Raw genomic sequence first — 19,415 nt, forward strand, 5'->3', positions numbered from 1 at the left:
TCGTCCATCTCGGACACTACTGCAGATGCTTGCACACAGCGCCATCAGCAGTAGCAGCACCAGTGCAAGGGTAGAAAGGCTGGATGGTCGATAGGTCGGGAAGGGTGCCAGCGCATGGCCAGCTTGTTGGATCAGCCGTGGAGTTCACCGACATACTGGGATGTGACAGACCGTATTACTATCCGATCAATTGCATCAGTGTCGATCTCAAATTTTCCCTGTTCAGAACAAAGCCTTGCAAGTCTTATTGCTGTTCAGCTGAGGCAGGTGAGTAGATCACCCGCTTGCCAGACATTCTCATTTCAGCTTGACTTGTGAACGATCATTTACTCTACCCCATTCTTGAGAGACACTCTTCTGCATTGGTGTCTAGGATCTCCATCCTCCATGCTTTCTTTGGGAGGCACCGCTGTCAAGTTTAGCTCGGTGGCTTGGACTCGGCCCAAATACCTATCAACACCTTGCAGGGTTCAAGCCGCTTGACCGAAGCGACATCTGCAGCATTCATTCCGACCATGTCCGTGCTCGTGCTGTCAAAGCCCCTTTCTTTGAATCGTCGCGGTTGCAATATTACCTCGCGCCCTCCGCCTTAAACTGCCAGAATTCTCTATCTCGCCAGGGAGCCCTCTTTGTCCATCCTCGGCATTGGGATACACACTCGTTACTCCTCATTGTCTCCTATTGTATTCTTCACATAGACTTATCACATTCCCCTCCTCCTACACGAGTATATTCATCCTCAGTACCTGCTCGATTACAGGTTTACACGTGGTTTCACAATACCTACGGGCCAAACTTTGCTCCCCCTTCGCCATGGCTAGCACCACTGTCGCGAGGTCTAGCCCTCCGCTTCCTCCTATCCCGCAGTCCCCATCTGAGATGGAGGGCGGTTATCTCGCTGCAACAAATCCACAAAGTCGCCGCAGCTTGTCTACACACATTCCCAGCGGGCAGCAGTCCTCGGCCTCGGTGAGACAAAAGTGATTGATCTTTCAGCATTCGCATGGCCACTAATATAGCACCAGTCTATTGGTCCTGGCTTCCGTCCAGATGATCTTCCACTCGGGGCACGCACGCCAACGTCAGGTCCTGCCTCATGTTTCTCTCGCGGCGCCGACTCAAGTGCATCTTTCCAGTCCTCAGTACAGCAGGAAGAGGCCAAGGTACGATGGGACTCTGACAGCGAGCTCAAAGTCGTCTCGAGGTCTTTGCTCCGAGTTCAGAAGTGGTCACTACTTATCGGACTCTGCTGTATCAACGCCGCACTCATCTACGTCGCTTTCACATACTACCAAGCATGGATCCTGTTCATTATACTTCTGTCTTCGAACACCATGCTTCAGTTCATCATGATCTTGTGCATCGTTGCGCACACATTAGTCACTCGTGTCTTTTGCTTCTGGATTTTCCGGAAGGAAAACAAGCCCGAGAGCCCAGAGCGGTTCGTCATGTTGTTGCCTTGCTACAACGAGACACTGGGCGAGCTGACCAGATCGCTGGATTCTCTCATCGCACAGAAGAATATCGACGACCATCCCCGAACCATTTTCATCGTCGTCGATGGCAATGTCAAGGGTCCTGGCATGGAAAAGACCACACAGCAGTATCTCCTGGAGGACATTCTTGAACCTGGCCCCTCCCGCACGTTTGAAAACGGCTACCGCGCGCGCGATGGCCTGTTCATGCCTACTAAAGTTCAGACGGGGTTCTACAAGGGAATGCCGTATGTCTTTGTCGGCAAACGCTACAACCAAGGAAAGCGCGACAGCTTGTGCTTTGCGCGTTCGTTCATCTACCACTACCAAGTGCGATCCGCCAACGTCATGACAATGTTCAACAATGACCTGTTCGAGTATATTGGAAACGCATTCATGCAGCACGGTCTGGAGCACATTGAGTATTTGGTGGGTATGGATGCCGACACGGTGTTTGACCAGTTTTGCATCTGGGAAATGATCCGCGAGATCCGCAAAAACCCCAAGCTTGTTGGTGTCTGCGGCCACGTGTGCGTGGACTATGACGGGAGTAACTGGGGCCTGTGGTCTCTTTACCAGTCCGTCGAGTACTCCCAGACCCAGGGTCTTCGTCGTCTCTTCCAGTCACGCATCACAGGCAAAGTCAACTGTCTTCCAGGCTGCTGCCAGCTCATCAAGGTTGATCGAGCTACGTTTGGAGACGAGGTTCTGCGCGAACGCTTCGGATACTGCCCCAAGCCCAACGACATAATGACTATGCACATCATGGGTAACTACTCAGAGGACTCTATCCATGCGAGCATCATATTCAGCCTTTTCCCCAAGCGACAGACAGCCCAGGCGCTCCGTGCCAAGGCCTTCACCATCGTCCCTCAAAACTGGACCGTTTTCCTGTCCCAGCGCAAGCGTTGGGCGCTGGGCTCCATCACCAACGAATTTGTCATGATCTTTCGCCCAGGCATCATTCTTGTGGAGCGTCTTCAGTCCATCGTCGCAGTCTTGACGTGGTTCATCACGCCCTTCATCATGGCAGCCGTTGTCAAGCTGATCCTCATATTGATCGAGCGGGGTGATGAACTCGTCAAAGATCCGGTTTTCATGACTCTCATTTCTATTCTGGCTTGCCGCTATGTGAGTCAACCTTGGCTACTTTTGCTTGGCTTCGCTGACTCGTCCCAGTTCTACTCGCTCTGCATTGGCTTCTGGCTCCCCCGCAACTGGTTCGAGAGGGCACAGTACTTTGTCGGGTACTTTTTCCACTTCATCACCTCGCCCTTCTGCAACGTGGTTGTGCTCGTCTACTCACTCTTCAACTCGGACGACTTCAAGTGGGGCAAGACACGCGAGGTCATCGATCCGGAAGGCGAAAAGGGGGACGGCCTTGGTGGCCGTGGAACACATTAACTTGATAAACGCAAAGTACAGAAAAATGCTGGATTTTGATGGCCCCGCTGTGTCTCTTTGATGTCAATAAAGGTAGGTGGCCCTATCTTGACGCACTACATAGAATATTGGGCGAAGCTGCACCGCACAAGGCTGTGGGTGCACTGGGAACGCTGAAGAAAACGGAAGCATGAACCAAGACGTGGACGGCCGATCGAGACAGAAACATGTGGGGGTCTGCAACAGCCCGGGGTCCCTTTAATTACAGTAAAGCTTGTTTTTTTGGTCTAATATGATATGATATTCAAGACGTTTTCTTTTCCCGCTCGTGCGGATCGCTTGGATGTCTCTATGAAGAAGCCCAAATTAGGCCGGTTTCTGATAGCGCCGAGACCAGCAGTTGCAAAACAGTATTATTCAGTGGGCAGGCCACGACAAGCGACGGACATAAGCTCAAGATAGCAAGATAGTGCTCGAGGGTATAACAGCCACGACCAACAGCTGCAGCACCTCAATGGAAGCTCATTCGCCATGCATCTCTGCCTTTGTTTTCCGAGACCAGCTGTACTGTGGCCTTCGTATAGATTTCATCTCGTTACGTGCTAGAAGTTCTTGTTAGAGGAGAGGGGACGTGCAGCAGAAACAACACGCCGCTGCAAGCACTCGGGTGCGACACTTGCCGTTATGAGGCGCCGAGACCAAACCCTTCGAACTGTGCATTGTTGGTGAGACAGCATCACTAGCTTCAGGGGGGACGAGAGACCAGCCGGCCGCTATTCGGCCGCGGCTCTATGTATGTGTTGTCTACTTCCGAGCGGATAATGTCGCCAGGGCTTGCAATGATGTGAGGTCGAGAAAAGGTTGGATCGTTTGCGGGCGCGGCTGCAACGACCCGATTCAGGGGGGCCAGGGTTGGAGAAGGGGGGGTCCAATGCGCAAGATATAGTTATTCGAACAGGGGGATGCAATTAGGTTGACCCTTAGCCTATTGGTTTATCCGGGGCGGGATCCACTTGAATCAGTGCTGCAGGCACAGAATCGGCAGCGCACCTGTAGGTAGTGGGGGTCGACGCTGCTGAGGAACGCTGATCTTCGGTGCGCACCTTGCCGGCATTAGGGGATGAGCCGCCTATACGAACAGTGGACACCCACTGGAAGGCCAGTGCCAAGCCAATATGTGCAAGCCAACAACGTTTTCTTTCCGAAGTCGATCCCCTCGTCGACCTTGTCTCTTTCATCACGGCATGATAGCCCAGCCCTGTCCCAGCCGCATCGCTCGTATCGCCCTTGATGGCGGCTGAGAACACATCTATCCCAAGTTGGGCTGACTCACGGCCAACCGGGATGAGAGCCAGCACAGGCTGATGATCTTTTCGCCATGTTGTCGTCCCAGGCTTTCCGCTGTGGTGACCAGTGGCTCTGGCCACCCTCGTGGCTTGACTATTGCTTCTTTTTTGGCGCCCAGCGCACGCTGAAGTATGCATAGAATCTTCAGCCGATTGAGACCAAGCTGAGGCCTCGGTCAGCGCTGCTCGGCCGATGCTACCTTGTCGCTTTGCTCTGCTTCAGCCAGCCGCCCTGCCACGTTCATGAGCCAGCATGGCGCCCTTCATCTCTTTGTTCGGCCCATGCTCTGCTAGGTTTATACATAGAACCGCGATCTATTGTTGCTTTTTCTAGGGACTCGGCCAGACCGACTCGGGCTCGTGTAGCAGACTGGTCTAACGAGAATCTCCATTGTCTTTAACCCGTCTTTTCGAAATATTTTCTTGATGCAAATGCTCTCACCTTGGCCTCAAAGTTCTGAGTTACTAGGCTGGTACTTGTTTTAATGCTCGATCTCGTGGTCGCCCCTTTTTTGCTCTATTCATTGGTTTTGGGAGATACACCGCGAGTGCTTATCATACAACCATGCGCGGCGACATAATTGCCCTCGCTCTTGCGAGCCTGGCAGGACCCGTTTCTGGACAAGCCTTAGACACTGTCCTAACGGAGGGACGAGATACCTTGCAGAGTGCGCGCTTTGGCCGGCGGCAAGCCATGGACCGCAGGTTAGCAACCATCAAGTCGCATGCAGATGTCGACGAGACGGAGATCACCGCCACCTTGGAAAAGCGACAGGGTGCACGATGTGGTAAAGAGTTTGGAACCTCGTGCGAAGCCGGTATGTGCTGTTCCAGCGCCGGGTAAGTACTGTCATCTTTCCTCCACGCGGCGCTGGCCCTAACGGATAGTCGTCAGATGGTGCGGTCAGGGATATCTTTACTGCTCAGCGCCGTCTTGTCAGATCGAATACGGACCGGCCTGCGATGCCAACATCCGGCCCAGCGGTCCTGAGACGAAGAATGTCCCGCGGCCCAAAGTCGGCAGCGTACCATATGGCACATCGGTCCGTCGCTGCACGCGACCTGGTGACATCGCCCTAACATATGACGATGGGCCCTACATTTACACTGACGACCTGCTCGACAAGCTCAAGGTAGGTTGAGCGGCGACCTGCGATACATCGTTTCAAACCCATGTCGCTTACCATATTAAACCAGGCCTACAACGCCAAGGCGACGTTTTACGTGACAGGCAACAACTTGGGAAAGGGCAAAATCAATGACCCAAACACCGCGTGGCCAGGACTCCTTAGGGTGAGGCCACTTCCCGTGTCGTTGCAAAGGGTTGCCAAGCTGACGGATCACAGCGCATGGTTGCCGAGGGCCATCAGATCGCGAGCCATACCTGGTCCCACCAACGCCTGACGACACTCACCGAGTCCAAATTCCGTAATCAGATGAACTACCTTGAGATCGCCCTGGCTGATCTGTTCGGCTACTTCCCGACGTATATGAGGTATGACCACTGTCGTTTTTGCGACCCTTACAACGCTTGACTAACAAGCTAGACCCCCCTATTCTGCATGCGACGGCGCGTGTGAGACGCTTCTCAACGAACTTGGCTACCACATTACCTATTTTGACCTTGACACGGAGGGCTACCTTCGCAACAGTCCATCAGCTATACAAGGTTCCAAAGACATCTGGGACGCTGCTGTGGAGGACGCCAACCCCGCCACCGCAAAGTTTCTTCACATTGAGCACGACCCCGTGCAGCAGAGCGTCTATAACCTGACGGACTACATGCTTGCCTCGCTCCAGCGCAACGGTTTCCGCGCCGTCACTGTCGGAGAGTGTCTCGGTGACCCCAAAGCCAACTGGTATCGCACCGTCGGCACCCCGAACCCGCCGTCCACGACACGCACAACCTCGGTTGCACAGCCCACGGGAAACCCCCCTGCCACGACAAATGGCCGCTGTGGGGTGAACCAGGGCCGGCAAACTTGCGCTCGCGAGCCTGGGGCTACATGCTGCTCATCGGCCGGCTGGTGTGGTAGCTCATCGGCGCACTGCGGTTCGGGATGCCAGGTCGGCTTCGGAACGTGTTCAGCCTCGAGCCCAAGCGCGGCGACGACTACCACCACGCCGCCCGCGCCAACAACTACAGCTCGCCCTCCGTCCACGAATGGTCGTTGTGGCCCGAGCCATGGCAGCGCCACTTGTGCGAAGGAGCCGCTCGGGGCAACGTGCTGTTCGAGAGCTGGATGGTGCGGCTCCACTGGAGATCATTGTGGGACAGGATGCCAGGCTGGCTTTGGAACGTGCGCATGAAGCTGTCTTCACTCTGACATTCGTCAAGGTCGCATAATCTGGCTGATCGTACATGGAAGAAACGCAAGCCTGGCGGGTATCGGGTTCTGATTTATGTTTCCGGAGCTCTGGACGAGAAAGGGGCAGAAGCATGGATCCTTCAATGTCCGATAGACTGACCATCCGACACGGTCGTAATGCTCAATGCGAATCATGCTTTCTTCTTTCCGTCAGCTTTTGACGTATCAAAGGTGTCTACTCGATGATTTCCCAAAAGTCTACCCTGCCCAGGGCCTCTCTCACATGATGTCCGCCAAGGGCCCGGCCAACCGTCAGATATTTGCTATCCAAGCTGAACGCCGCCGAGCTCGCAAAGCCCTGCCCGAAGCCCATCCTGCACAACACCCTCCCCGTCGCCATGTCCCTGACATCAGCACCATTCTCTGTCCGGCAGCACAAGAACCTCAGGTCGGGACTCGCCGCCAGTGGCCATCCCTCGCCCCCAGGCCCATCAAGAGACCAATTGTCGAGGGCCCCCGTGTCCGGGTCCCACAAGTACACTTTTCGACCCCAGACCGAAGCGACGACGGAGCCGGCTACTGACACGGCGAGAAACACTGGGTTCTTCCACTCATCCACCTCGAGCTTGGCTGTCCCCTGCCACGTCATGGTGCTCGTCACCCGCAGCGTCCCGTCCCTGCTCATGGTCACGAGACCGTCGCCTCCGGCCGTGAACCGCGCCTCGAACACGTCCGCAGTGTGGCTCCGTACGACACCGACCCCCTTGCCGCCACCGGCGACGTCCCAGACCTCGACGCGTCCCAGGACGCCCCTGACGGCAAGCCACGCCCCGTTCGGCGAGAAGGCAAAGGGTCTGGCGCCGGGCCAGCGCAGGTGCTTCGTGAGATACGTCTGCTTTGCATAGCCAAAGACGACGACCTCAGGGTCCAGGAACGTGCGGCCGTCATGCAGCGTTTCCCGTGAGCCCGCCTGCCGTCTGGACAGCTCCAGGCGCTCGTACGCCGATGTTGACAGGTTGTCCATGTGCTCTTGCACCACGGCCATCGAGGGTCCCGCGGGCGAGAGGCACATGGACGTGCCGTTGAGGTTGAAGCGGCCGGCCATCTGTTCCCGTCCCTCGGGCACCTTCATGTGGAAGAAGCGCACGCGATGGTGGTACGTTGTCACGGCCACGCGGGGCACGCGGGCCGTGGCGTCAAAGGCGATCCCGAGGATCTCGGACTCGAGGGTCGGCAGGCGCGAGACGTGGCGGAGGTCCATACGTTGCGGTGCCGGGGGTAGTCTGATGGCCGAGTAGGCTGGCGTCGGGCGGCCGAGGTCGCCGGCGTCCAGACCGTCGAGGCCAGGCGAAGGCGCACGAGTAGAGTCGTCCGGGGCCTGGAAAGAGTCCGGACCACCACCGCTGCCGCTGCCGCTGCCGCTGCCACCGGGGAGCGAGGCCGCGTCGGATGAAGCCACGTTGCTGTTGCGGTGCTGCTCGATCGGCGGGGGCACGAGATTGCCCGAATGCTGCGAGGCGAAGCGCTGCAGTGCCTCGAGGAACTCGGTCAGCACCACAGTCTGCACTGTGTTGGCGTTGCGGTCGCGGTCCTCGGCAAGGCGGACCTTGATGTAGAGGATTTCGGGCACAATCGACGTCGTTGCGTACGGCGGCGAGTCACCCGTCTGCTCGGCCATGTTGACGCCCGTCGCCATGTCCAGCCCGGCCACGGCCACGTCCAAGGCCCGCCTACCGGTCTCGAGCGGCCTCACCAGTCGATCAGCGTCCATTGGCACGATGCCTTGCCAGTCGTGTCGCTGGCGGGTCGGGTCCTCGAGCGTCTGCCGCACAGCAAGGACTAACCGACGCAGTTGGCCGGCACCATCTTGATGCCACGGAACACATCATCTGGGATGGGCGTGGCGCCGTCATCAAAAGAAGCAGCCTTGTCGCGGAGAGCTGCGGTGGACCGTCGTAGTTCAGAGAGCTCAGTCACGAGCGGCTCCAGGTTGGCATGTGATGTCGTGTGCGTACTTGAGAACTCTTCCACGCTCGTTGCAGTGGATTCGAGAGCCTCCTCAAGGCGGTCGCATTGAATCCTGAGCGTGTCCATTGTGTTGGAGACCTTTCAATGACAAATCTCACCAGCCGCGTCAAGTAGACTGAGCGACCGACAACCTAGGTAGTAAGTACGTCGTCGTCAATTGGGCCTCGTCCGCCTTGGTCGGGAAGGCAAACCTATTGCTGCGCCGCACATCAGCTGGGGGGTCCATTGGCAATGATGCCGCGGCGCATTTGCCCCAAGCGATGGTGCGCGGAGATGTTCACCCCGGCATGCCTCGTCCTTCCGATGCGCCAAGAGACATAGGAACTCGGGCCAATGCATACGCGTCGCTGTACATGTTTCTAGTTGGCTTGCTTGCCTGCTGTCACTATCATGCAATCTGCCCTAATCATACATTCTCGAGCCAGGCTCGTATAACCATGTTGACGCCGTGTCCCTGCTGCTTGACTTGAGTCCAGCGCAGAATGAACAAATGCTGTAAAAAGAACTTTGTCTCTTGAGATGAACCATCAACGCCAAGTAAATCACGCCCATGGCAACGCCGGTCGCAAGCAAGTTGTCCTCCATCGATTGCGCGCCTCGGGTATCTCCTCCACCAGAAACAAGTATGAAAATTCCTCCCTAAATCTGAGATAGCTGCCCGGTCCAAGTCAAGCGGTGAGGTACGGTGTTCTCAGACCATCTCCAACTCAGAAGCCTCGACGGGATCAACAAAGGGCGACTTGGTAGTCTCCCACGCCTGTTCGATCGCGTCACTAGCAGACAGTCTGGTTAGTGAAAGAGCACAGGAATGACAGGAGAAGGAGACACGAACCTCGTCGTCTTGACGATTTTGATTCCCCTTTTCTCACAAAACACAAGGAAGCGCCGCTTGGTGCGCTCGCGGGCAAAATCGGCAATCATGTCACCGCGTTCTTGGCCGGTTTGCTCGTCCTTTTCGACGCCAGGCCGGCAACGTACAACCACTTTGCGCGTGTCGGCCGCCCATTGAATGTCCACAACGTCTTGCGGCGTGAAGTGAAAGTTGACCGGGTTAGAGTACAACCCCCACGACGGCGGATTGCAGTCAGATAAAACCTGGTGCTCAAAAACATCGTCTGTGCCGCCCTCGATATCGACCCAATGCCAATACTGCGTGACGGACGTGCTCGTTGTGTTGATGCGCGATTTGACGGAGCTCAAGCAGAAATCGTGGTTGCTAATCTGATCACCACTGTAGTCGTCCGTATCGGTGTATCCGTCATACTGCAAGTCGTAGTCGCCCTCGCCCTCACCCTCGTCCTCGCCATTCAAAGGCGTGCCGTTGCGACTATTGACGAGAGGTTTCCGTTTCCGTTTATACGGCCGTTCCTGCTCGGACTCGGCGCTGAGATTCTGCGCATGATGCATCGCCGCCGCTGATACTTGCGCAACTACATCATAACCGGGCAGGGGCCCTACCGAAATAGGGCCAGCCCCGGCCGGAGGTACGACAGCCTTGATGGGCGTATCATTCAAGCTCTTCCTCTTCTTTCCCGACATCTTCATACCAGAAGGGCGGCCGATACTCCTCTTTCCGTTTGCGAGTCGAAGGGCCTCTAGTTTGCGGTCATGGTAGAAATTGTGTACTTTGGCGTAGAGCTTGAAGTGCGAGCCCTCCTCTTGAATGACTTCGTGCAGCCGGTGCCGGATCCATTCCAGAGGCGTGATGTCCATTGTGCCAAAACTTTCGAGAACGAAATAGGTATCGGCGAGTCGGAACAGCGTATCGTAGCCGACCAGGCGCGAGTTGACATACTTTTTGCTCAGCAGTTGGTAAGGGCTGATGTCGGCTTGCCTCAAGAACTTAAGTATCGTCTCGCCACGGTTGACTTGGCGTCCGACCTGAAACTTGCTGCTCGTGTTTCCCTTGAGCGCAGCTTCGTGCTTGACACGCCACGATTCCAGGGCGGGCTGGATAGCCGCAGTCTCGAGATCAGGCTCCCAGTCGGGCTCCCAGTACGGATGGCTCGGGTCAATCTTCACGAGAGGAACGCCTTGCATACATTCAGGGTGGGTGTACGTGACGCCGTTGTGACGCAGCACGAGATTGCTGGCTGTGATGGGTTCCATGTCTTCCTCGGTCGAGTCATCCTCGGGAGAAGTCTGCTTGGGCGTCTTGTCGCCTTGCCAGTGGTACACGTTTTGATGCTGCTGCTGAATAGTCGCGACGCCCTTTGGTCGCTTCCGCAGCGCGTTGGGGGCAGGGCTGTCATCCCGCGAATCATCAAGGTCGTCCTGGGGTGCGGCCGCGGCGTACTGGGCCATATCCTCCTGGACGCCCGTCTTTGGCGTCGAATGAGCTTCGTCGTCGTCTTCGTCGCTCACGGCCTCTTCCGCAGGCATCTGGCACGGCTGTTTGGACCACTCGCAGTTGCCGCACTTGCGAAAATTGGGCCCTCGTGGAATGATGCACGTATCGAAGGGGCCCAGGTTCTTGGTACAGTTAAGGCAGCGTTTCGCGCCCTCGAGCACGTCGCCTGTAGCCTGCAGCATGACGGCGGTCCACCTCGCTGGCTTCGCATTGGGGCCGTTGGCATACGTGTACCGCTTGTCGTAGATAGAGTTGAACTTGTCCAGATCAAAGGTGCGGCCAGGGCGCGTGTTGACGCGACGCTTGACTGGCAGTCCCAACAGCAGCGACACCACTGCGTTCTGTGCCGGGATGCTCCTCACGGGCGCGACAAAATTCCCGTCACCATCAAAAACCTCGACGCCCGTGAGATCATCGAGCTGGCCGATATCGTTGGTGGCGCCCACATTGTTGGCTGCGGCAAACGTATGGTGGTATCTGGGGGCGGCCCCGTTGGCGGCGGCGGCTTGGGGTCCGTCAGGTAGGCTGGTCCTGCCGTCCTTGATGCGCCGGGTGCTGACGACGATACCATTGGGGATGTCGCCATGGGCCACATCGACGTGCTCCTCGCTGGGTGGTTTGGGATGTGATGAGGTGCCGCGCGAGCCAAACCACGCAGTCATCTTGGCTCGTCGGACTGCGCGTTCAGCCGCCAGGGCTCTCTGTTGGAGCTCAAACTCACGACGCCTCGTCTCAAGCCGTTCCTCATAGTTCTGGTAGGCGAGATTGATCTGGCGGAGATTTTCTTCGGCCCGCGCCTTGTCGCGCTGCATGCTCGCCAATTCATTGCGAAGGTCCTTGGTCTCTTCGATGAACCGATCAAGCAGGCGTTGGTCTTCCTCCGCAATAGCGCCATTGAAAGACTCCCAATAACGACCCTCAACCTCCATGCTGGGGGGTGCATCATCTGCGGCCGCGGCCATGGTTGGCGCGCGTTGAAAGGGTGTGAGGTAGGATGCAGGTGAATTGGTAATGCAATTGAGAGTTCCGGAGGGTTTTGGGTGGGATCCGGAAGCAGATGTTGGCCGAAACGCCACCACCGGAGTTGCGCTGCTGGTAAGGGGTGCGAGTGGGTGGGTGGGTGGGTTGACCCAGCCGCCGGTCGGGTGAAGAAATGGCCGGGCTAGGATGAGGCCGACGTGGCGGGCACGATGGCAGTCCGAGGTCAGCGCGCGCTGCGAGGCCTCTGGTGGCCGATGGGGGTTGAGACGTCGGGAAGCGTCAGCCGGTCGTCTAGGCGCAAAGGACGGGGAGAAGGGGTGAAAAAGACAAATTGGTGGTCGGGGTGTTATGGCGCAGGAGAAGACATGTAGGTAATCCCTAGTCAGGGAGGTGTTGGTGGGAGGTGGAAGAGCGGCGTGCGATAGGATAGCATTGACAACGCTATTCTCGGCTGACACGGATAGGGTGAAGCGTGAAGGCGTCAGGTTGCCGGACTTTGCATTACCTTCCTTGGTCTGGGCGGGTTACGAGTTTACAGCCAGCCGTAATGCAATTGTTTTCGGAACGATGCGTGGCTGGCAGAATTTTGTGCTGTAGCACCGGCCTCGGCAGGTAAAAGGTGTTGTCAGGTTTGTCGTTCTTCTTCTTCGTCTTCTTCTTCTTCTTCTTCTTCTTCTTCCTCTTCTTGTCGTCAGCTGAGGTAAGTGACGAAGGCGTAGAATATAGGCCTGATTCAAGAACGCGGCTGATGACCTCGCGCGCAACAGGGTCTCTGGGTGGGGAGGATATGGCGTGTGAGGGACTCGCTCCAGTGGGCGGCGGGTGGAAAGGTGGAGCTGCCACTGTGGGATGTATTCAATGTACCAGCGTCAGGCGGCGATAAACAAGCTAGAATCGGCGCGGCTTCGAGGTGGGAAGTGAGATAATGACAAGGAGCTGATGCTATCGAGGATAATCTGCCATGGGGCGCAACGAGCTCCTTGATGCAGCCTCATAAGCCCACCCACACCAAGGCACACAGGCAGCGAGGTGCTCTCCTCGGTCCGACAGGCTCGCGTAAAGATACGTAGGTACCGTAACGGGTAGTCGGTAGTAGCGTCGTTCAATTGCGCAGTGCAATGTAGCGCGGTATCTTTGAACGGGTTCCGTGGATCATGAACGGTGATTGTACGGGTCAATGGCGCGATGCTGGGAGAGGGGGTGGGGGGGTGACCAAAGGGAGAGAGAAAAAAAAAAAAAAAGAAGAAGGAAGAAAAGAGAAAGAGAGGCGAGGAGAAGAGGGAGGGGTGATGGGGATAAGGTGTTTTGGGAGGAAATGAAAATTCATGTCTGGGCGATCCCCAATGATGATGTTCTTGATTGAACACTAAGTTAATGCGAGAGGCCTAGGGATTAAGCATTGGCAAAGGGGCCCCAAGCTAAGAAAACCGACGTGTTCCAAGGCGCTGTTCGAACCTTCCTATTGAATTTATACTACCTAAACTTATTGAGGTCGATACTGGCGGCAGGCACACACACCTGCCTTACTAGCTCTCTGCCTGCCTGACCACCGGTGGCACGGTACCCAGGTACCTGGCAGGGGAAGGTCCACAGGTGACATGCTCGCTGGGCCCTCTCACCAAGTCGTTGAAATGCCACGGAGTTTCTTATGTCCATGTGCCCCGGATAGTCTCCGGGCAGTCAGTTAGGCCGGATTCATCTCCCAGCGAGCACGCCAGCCCCACGTGATCGATCATGCCTGCGACACAGTTGCTGTCCCAGTGGGCCCCTTCCCATCACTGTCAGAGCCCACTCCCCGCTGGATGAGTTGGGGCTCAAGCTCGGGGGTCGCTCGACACGTTAGGTGGGGGGTTCCAGCAATGCGTAGGGGCCAACATGACTTGTGTTTTGGCTTCGTCATGGCACAGTTCCATCAATAAGACAAACCTCGCAATAGGAGAGGCCTCTGACCAAGGCCCAACCGTACGTATACGATCACGTTGCCGATACAACCGACGTTAGGTAGCTAAAAAAGACCCGGGTCATTCCAATAGAATTCGTTATTCATGAACGTAGGGTGTGCAACTGCCAAATCAAACGACGCTGAGCCATGTATGCATGCGGTAAGCCAAAACGCTGCCCAAAAGTCCATCCCACCCCCCAAAACAGTTCGCGCCCATCTCTCACATGCTGCGCTTCTTCGACAGCTTGCTCTCATGCTTCGATGCCGCGCCGTGGAAGAAATTGCTGACGCTCGCCGCGGCGTTCCCGTACGGCCCGTGCCCGTTGAGTAAACCGTGCAGCGGGTTGGCCGGTTTCTTGCCTCCTCTACCCGCACCTCCTGCGCTCGTAGCCGCAGTGCCTCCTCCGGGCGTCGACGGCCCAGGCTTCCACCATCCGCTGCTGCCCCCCGACATGGCGGGGGTCTGCGGGCCAGCGCTCGAGGGTCTTGGCGGGGGCTGCGCGTGGCCGTGTGCGCTGCTCGAAAAGTATGGCGACAGTCCTGGGCTGCCCCCTCCCTTGCCAGCACCGTGAGAGTGTGGCCCACCAGGGCCCGGCCGCGGCGGCAGATGCGGTGCGTGAGCCTCGGGCGGCAGGCTGCTGGTGGCTGCAAACCCCTGCGCGTTGACGCCGTACTGCTTCCGTAGGCGCTCTGTTTCGCGGTCTACCTCGGCCTGCTTGCGGCGTCGCTCTTCCTCTTCCCGATTAAGCATGTCTTTGATGCGTCGCGCCTCCTCAGCATCGCGGCGCTCCTGTTCGCGCGTCTGGCGTTCCCGTTCGCGAGCTTGTCGTTCCTCCTCAGCCACCATGGCCTGAAGTCGCTTCGTCTCAGCGTCAATGTCTTGCTGGCGAGCGTCGCGTGATGGCGCCACGTTGGACTGCGCCTGGTAGGAGGTGGGCTGCGGCGGAGGGGCACCAATGGCCCCAGACATTGGTGCCGCGGTACCGGGAGATGCCGACGCCCCGCGAGAGTCCTTTCGCCGTCCGGAAGATGCCAAGGGTGGCGCACCAGAAACGTTGAAGGGATCCATCTTTGGGTTGAGATACAGGTCACGAATGACCTCGGCCCCGAGGAGCAACACGATGTCGAGTCCCTTCTGATCCTGTACATCGACACGACGCAGATTCGGTTCGTAAATGGTGACGGTGCTGTCGTGACGTCCCTCCTTGAACATGGCCACCGTGATATCAGGCTCCTTGCTCTTCTTGCCGCCGACGCTCTTGCCCACCAGATAGCACGTCATCTCCCTGCCGAGCCTCGACTCTTTCTTCCAACGAAAGACGGCCTTGGGCACAAGGTCGCTGATGGGAGGCTCGCCAGCGTCGAGGTCGATCTTGCTGGCACTGGGCGCGCGGAACGACTGCTCGGGAAGCTCGAACTCCCAGCTATCCGATTTGCCCCAAGACCCCGGCTTCGAGCGAATCACGACCTGTGAGTCTGGGTTGTAGAGGTTCAGCGTGATCGTGTCTGGGGTGATCGGTGTCGGTGGGGGCGGCTGGCCATTTTGAGCGCGAATCTCGGCCGTCGAGAGCGTTGGCTGCGACCACGACGGCTCGACGAGGACCTCGGCGTAGATGATGGACTGAGAGGAGACGTCGGCGAGGGCGACAGCGTATTTGTTCTTGGACGCAGGGACTGCCGGGTCGGCGCGCATCAGGAGATACTGCGCACTTGGATCGGAGCCATTGTGGGAGAAGTAAAGCACTGTGTTGAGAGGCGAATCGGACGAGGGTTGGAAGCGGAAACTCGGCAAGTTTTCGTCGAGCATGGCGAAGAGAAGACTCGGCGATTTGCACAATGTCAGCTTAATTCAAGTCTAGGTTGTCGGTTCGAGGTTCTTGTCGGATGACGTTGACCAGCAGGTCTGGTGCTTGCTGCAGCCTGATGTCGGCTCCTATCGGTTTCGAGGCAGCTGACCACGGATTTCCGCGAGTATCCCAGTCGTGACCTAGATATATAGGAAGATATGATATGGAAGCACGGTGAGGTATGAAGAAATGAATGAATAGAAACATAAAATGGAAGTGGTCAGGCTATCAACTTCAGTTCTGTTGTCAAATGGTGTATCCAGGTGCAGCCCACCAACCCACGCGGCCTGGGATGCATGGTGCGTCGTCATTACGAGGCTTGGGTGGGCGCCAAGCGCATCCCGCCCTTCTCTGATTGGGCCCTGTTCACTAACCTTGGAGAGGCGGTGCAGCCGTCAGCCTCGAGCCGCATCGTGGCCGCGTTTCACAGTGGGGCTTCCTTACTCAAAAAACAAAAAACACTGGGACTCTCAGTCTCAAAGAAAAGGTAGCCAGCCGTCAGAGCAAGGGTTGGCCTCACTGGCCAGTGACTTCACTGCCCCTGCGCCGGCACGCATGTGCATCTGCACAAGTAGAAACACGATTGCTGTGCAGTGTCTTGTTCACCTGGGGCCGCTGTCTTTCAGGCAGGGCTTCAGCTTGCCAACATGTCACGTGCATCACAGTGCAATCGAATTAGAGCAGTGTGTCATGTACTTTTCTTGTTATCTGTCTGCTGCTATCTCTCGACCGTATACACATTGCTATCCTCCCCTCGCGCCATGCTATGCTATTTGTATGATGTATATGCTGGTGGACACGGCGGTCTGGCCGATCGACGTGGACGACATCAGGATCTGTCCATGCCCCAGGCATTAAACGGAAAAGCCTAGACGTCCACGCGTCTCGGCACAGCGTTCCAGTGCATCCGTCTTTGTCCTGGCATCCGAAGTGGTATCATGTCGGGTCTGGTAATTAGGTTCTCCTCTCTTCCCCGTGTGAGGTCCAATGTACTCGCAGTGTGTGTTTGTGTGTGTGTGTGTGTGTGTGTGTAAGAAGAAGAAAAAGGAACAAAAAGAAGTGTCAACGGGCAGCAAGCTCCGGCCCAAAACACGATGGCCCAGCTCATCGCAGCTGGTAGTCGTCGGGGCGCCTGGGCTCCTCTCCGTCAGGCATCATCATGTTGAACTGTTGTTCGGGTGGCATGATGTTCTTGCCCAGCGCAGCTGGCAGTCCGGGAACGGGTGGCACGTCCTCCTCATCGTCGCTGCGACCCTGGGCCCGTTTGACGCGGCCCGTCTGCTGGTTTACCCAGCTGTTGACCGTACGGAACCGCGGGGGCAGGTCCTCGCTTGTTTCCGTGTAGATCGTCTCACGGTTGCTGCTCTCGCTCTTGCTGACCCAAGAGTAGCGCCCCACGACGTTCTGGGTAGATCGCAAAGCCTGCGAAGCGGGAGGCGGCGGCTGCAGGCCAGGCACAATAATGTCGCCATCGCCGAAGCCAGACGAAAGAGACGAAATCGCGCTGGCACGGTTGGCTGGTCGCCCATAGGCATTTGTTTGCTGACGGGCAATCTCCATCTCCGATTCGACGTAGTACAGACCGCCACCAACGGACTGAAGCGTCGAGCTCATGTCGCCACCGTTGCCGTACCTCGCCATGATGGAGTCGATCGTTCCGTTGCCGGACTGGTAGGTGCCCTGCTGAGCGCGAAGTGTGTCATTGCGCTGCAGAGCCATGCTCGTGGGGCTGACAGTTATAGGCGTTCCGTTGGCGCTGGTCTGCGGTAGACTGTACGTCGCGCTGCTTGGCTGTTGGAACTTAGGCTGGCCGGCATAGACGTCCGTGTCCAGACGCAGCGAGCCGCGGCCGCCCTTCTCATACGGAGGGGGCTGCCCGGCGCCGTCATCGAGATTGTGCCATCCGCGGGCTGCTGCAATGTTACGCAGGAATGGAACCTTAGCCGCAAACCTGATGCCGATGCCAGGTTTTTGGATGGGCGGGGGTGGTCCCTGGCCGAGGTTAGGGAACTGGCTTTCGCGCTCTCTCCTCTTCTTGCGAGTCCGCCTGACAGTCCTCCAAACAATCCAGATGATGAAGCTTGCAAATATGAAGGAACCTAGTCGCGGTCAGCTGACATGTTTCACCTGGGTGGCATGCACGTCACTCACCAATGGACCCGACAGCAATCAGGGCATGTTCGGTGTTGGGGTCCATCCGGCCTCGGCCGCTGGCGCTGTCATTGTCCTCGACAGGCAGAGCGGTGCCAGTGATGAGGTTACTGCTGCTGGTGGAGCTTGTGGTGGAATCATCCCGGGATTTGCTCGTTGTTGGCGAGGGCGGCTCCAATTCCTTTCGCGGTGCAGTAGGATCGAACACTGGCAAGGCTGGCGGCTGGGTTGTAATTGACAGGGAGGATGTGGAAGACTGAAGCTGTTTGTCAGACTCGAGTCTCGAGAGCGGTAGCAAACTACTCACAAAGCTGAAAGTCGAGAGCGAGGCTGTCACAGTCCCCGCGGGTGGTGCAGCCGTGATTGTCCTAATCTCGGGAGGCGCTGTTACGGTGATGGGTGGAGTTGTGGGAGCCTCAATGGGTGCGGCGATAGGTTGCTCGGGCGCTTGATCGTTGATGGGCAGATTGGGCCGCGGAACGGGTTGGCTGCTAAAATCGGGCAGTACTGCCGGTGGCGCTGCCGGAGGCGCCGCTGGAGGGGGGGCAACGGGCGGCGTCGTGGTGGGAGACGGTGGGGCCGCTGGCGGAGGTGGGGACGGGTTCACGGGTGGTGGTAGGGATGGCCTCGGGCCGGGGGGCTTGATGGGGGTGAGAGTGACGGGCGGCTGGGCTGCGGCAGGCGGAGGTGCAGAAGCAACAGGCGAGTTGATTGGCGACGTTGGCGATGTTGGACTGTCGGGCCCGCTGTCGCTGTCCGAGCCGTCTGCAACGGCGTCGTTGGCCAAGCCAATTTCGGGTACCGGGGTGGGAAGGTCGTCGTCGCGGGTGGAGATGACGTCCCTTGTCTTGGTGGCGGGCACCTGGCGGCGGTTCTTGTTGTGTACAGGACCGGCCTCGTCGTCAGAAGAGTTGCCGCCGCCATCGGCCACGTCGACTCGCTGCCGTATCCTCCTAGCGGGCACACGAATGTTGCTAGGGGGCGATCCTCTTTTCCAACCGGGCCTCTGCCCGTTCGCTGCAATGAATGGTGCCATTTCCTTTCCCTCGATCATGCTCTACGGGCCTCCCGTAGCCTTCAAGATGCAGATGGTGATTCGTTGGTGCTACCGGTTGGCACAGGACATGACCACGGGTGTCGGTCAAGTCGATTTGAAGTTGTGTCCGGGGTTGGTCGTCTTGTTCGAGGCACCCGATGACGACTGAGAAGGAAAGGCAGAAGCAAAAATGTAGACCAGGAAAAGGCGTATGGTAAATAGGAGTCGATGAGTCCCAATCAAGGGCGTCTCAATGAAGAAGACAAAGTGAGTACAACGAAGGCCGGCCTTGTGAGTGAAGAAAAACGGACAAACAATAGAAAAGACAGACACCCAGTGGAGTTTGGTGGATAGGGAAAAGGAGGGAGAAGGGAGAAGGGAGGAAGCGGAAGAAGAGCAAGACAACAGTAGTAGACGGGGGTGCGGTGGGAGGGCGGCGTCAGTTTGTATCAGATCAACATCGCGGGCCCGTGTGCACCATCATACGCGCGGGGAAGCCAACTACTGGTCGAGCGATCTAGAGCATTGTTGCACGAAGTCGTGGTGCTTCAGGGATGCGTCCACACA

At 57.3% G+C, this 19,415-nt stretch overlaps 6 protein-coding genes across 6 annotated transcripts; 2 read left to right on the top strand and 4 right to left on the bottom strand.

Annotated features, from left to right (window-relative positions):
* Positions 1-813: 813 nt before the first annotated feature.
* On the top strand, positions 814-2,879 carry D7B24_001860 (uncharacterized protein; the record flags this gene model as incomplete). Its single annotated transcript, XM_028636079.1, has 3 exons — positions 814-969; positions 1,026-2,606; positions 2,655-2,879. The coding sequence occupies 3 exons, from the start codon at positions 814-816 to the stop codon at positions 2,877-2,879; spliced, it is 1,962 nt and encodes a 653-aa protein (XP_028497841.1).
* Positions 2,880-4,769: 1,890 nt separating this feature from the next.
* On the top strand, positions 4,770-6,531 carry D7B24_001861 (uncharacterized protein; the record flags this gene model as incomplete). Its single annotated transcript, XM_028636080.1, has 6 exons — positions 4,770-5,044; positions 5,100-5,337; positions 5,402-5,497; positions 5,551-5,699; positions 5,752-6,166; positions 6,241-6,531. 6 exons carry the CDS (start codon positions 4,770-4,772, stop codon positions 6,529-6,531), a joined length of 1,464 nt encoding a protein of 487 aa, XP_028497842.1.
* Positions 6,532-6,748: 217 nt separating this feature from the next.
* Positions 6,749-8,607, bottom strand: D7B24_001862 (uncharacterized protein; the record flags this gene model as incomplete). Its single annotated transcript, XM_028636081.1, has 2 exons — positions 6,749-8,295; positions 8,358-8,607. The coding sequence occupies 2 exons, from the start codon at positions 8,605-8,607 to the stop codon at positions 6,749-6,751; spliced, it is 1,797 nt and encodes a 598-aa protein (XP_028497843.1).
* A 625-nt stretch (positions 8,608-9,232) lies between these two features.
* Positions 9,233-11,853, bottom strand: D7B24_001863 (uncharacterized protein; the record flags this gene model as incomplete). Its single annotated transcript, XM_028636082.1, has 2 exons — positions 9,233-9,314; positions 9,374-11,853. 2 exons carry the CDS (start codon positions 11,851-11,853, stop codon positions 9,233-9,235), a joined length of 2,562 nt encoding a protein of 853 aa, XP_028497844.1.
* A 2,181-nt stretch (positions 11,854-14,034) lies between these two features.
* D7B24_001864 (uncharacterized protein) lies at positions 14,035-15,621 on the bottom strand (the record flags this gene model as incomplete). Its single annotated transcript, XM_028636083.1, has 1 exon — positions 14,035-15,621. The coding sequence occupies one exon, from the start codon at positions 15,619-15,621 to the stop codon at positions 14,035-14,037; it is 1,587 nt and encodes a 528-aa protein (XP_028497845.1).
* Positions 15,622-16,765: 1,144 nt separating this feature from the next.
* Positions 16,766-18,866, bottom strand: D7B24_001865 (uncharacterized protein; the record flags this gene model as incomplete). Its single annotated transcript, XM_028636084.1, has 3 exons — positions 16,766-17,760; positions 17,813-18,068; positions 18,120-18,866. 3 exons carry the CDS (start codon positions 18,864-18,866, stop codon positions 16,766-16,768), a joined length of 1,998 nt encoding a protein of 665 aa, XP_028497846.1.
* Positions 18,867-19,415: the final 549 nt, after the last annotated feature.

The sequence above is a fragment of the Verticillium nonalfalfae genome (assembly GCF_003724135.2).
Source record: "Verticillium nonalfalfae strain VnAa140/NRRL 66861 chromosome Unknown scaffold_14, whole genome shotgun sequence".
NCBI classification, from domain to species: domain Eukaryota; kingdom Fungi; phylum Ascomycota; class Sordariomycetes; order Glomerellales; family Plectosphaerellaceae; genus Verticillium; species Verticillium nonalfalfae.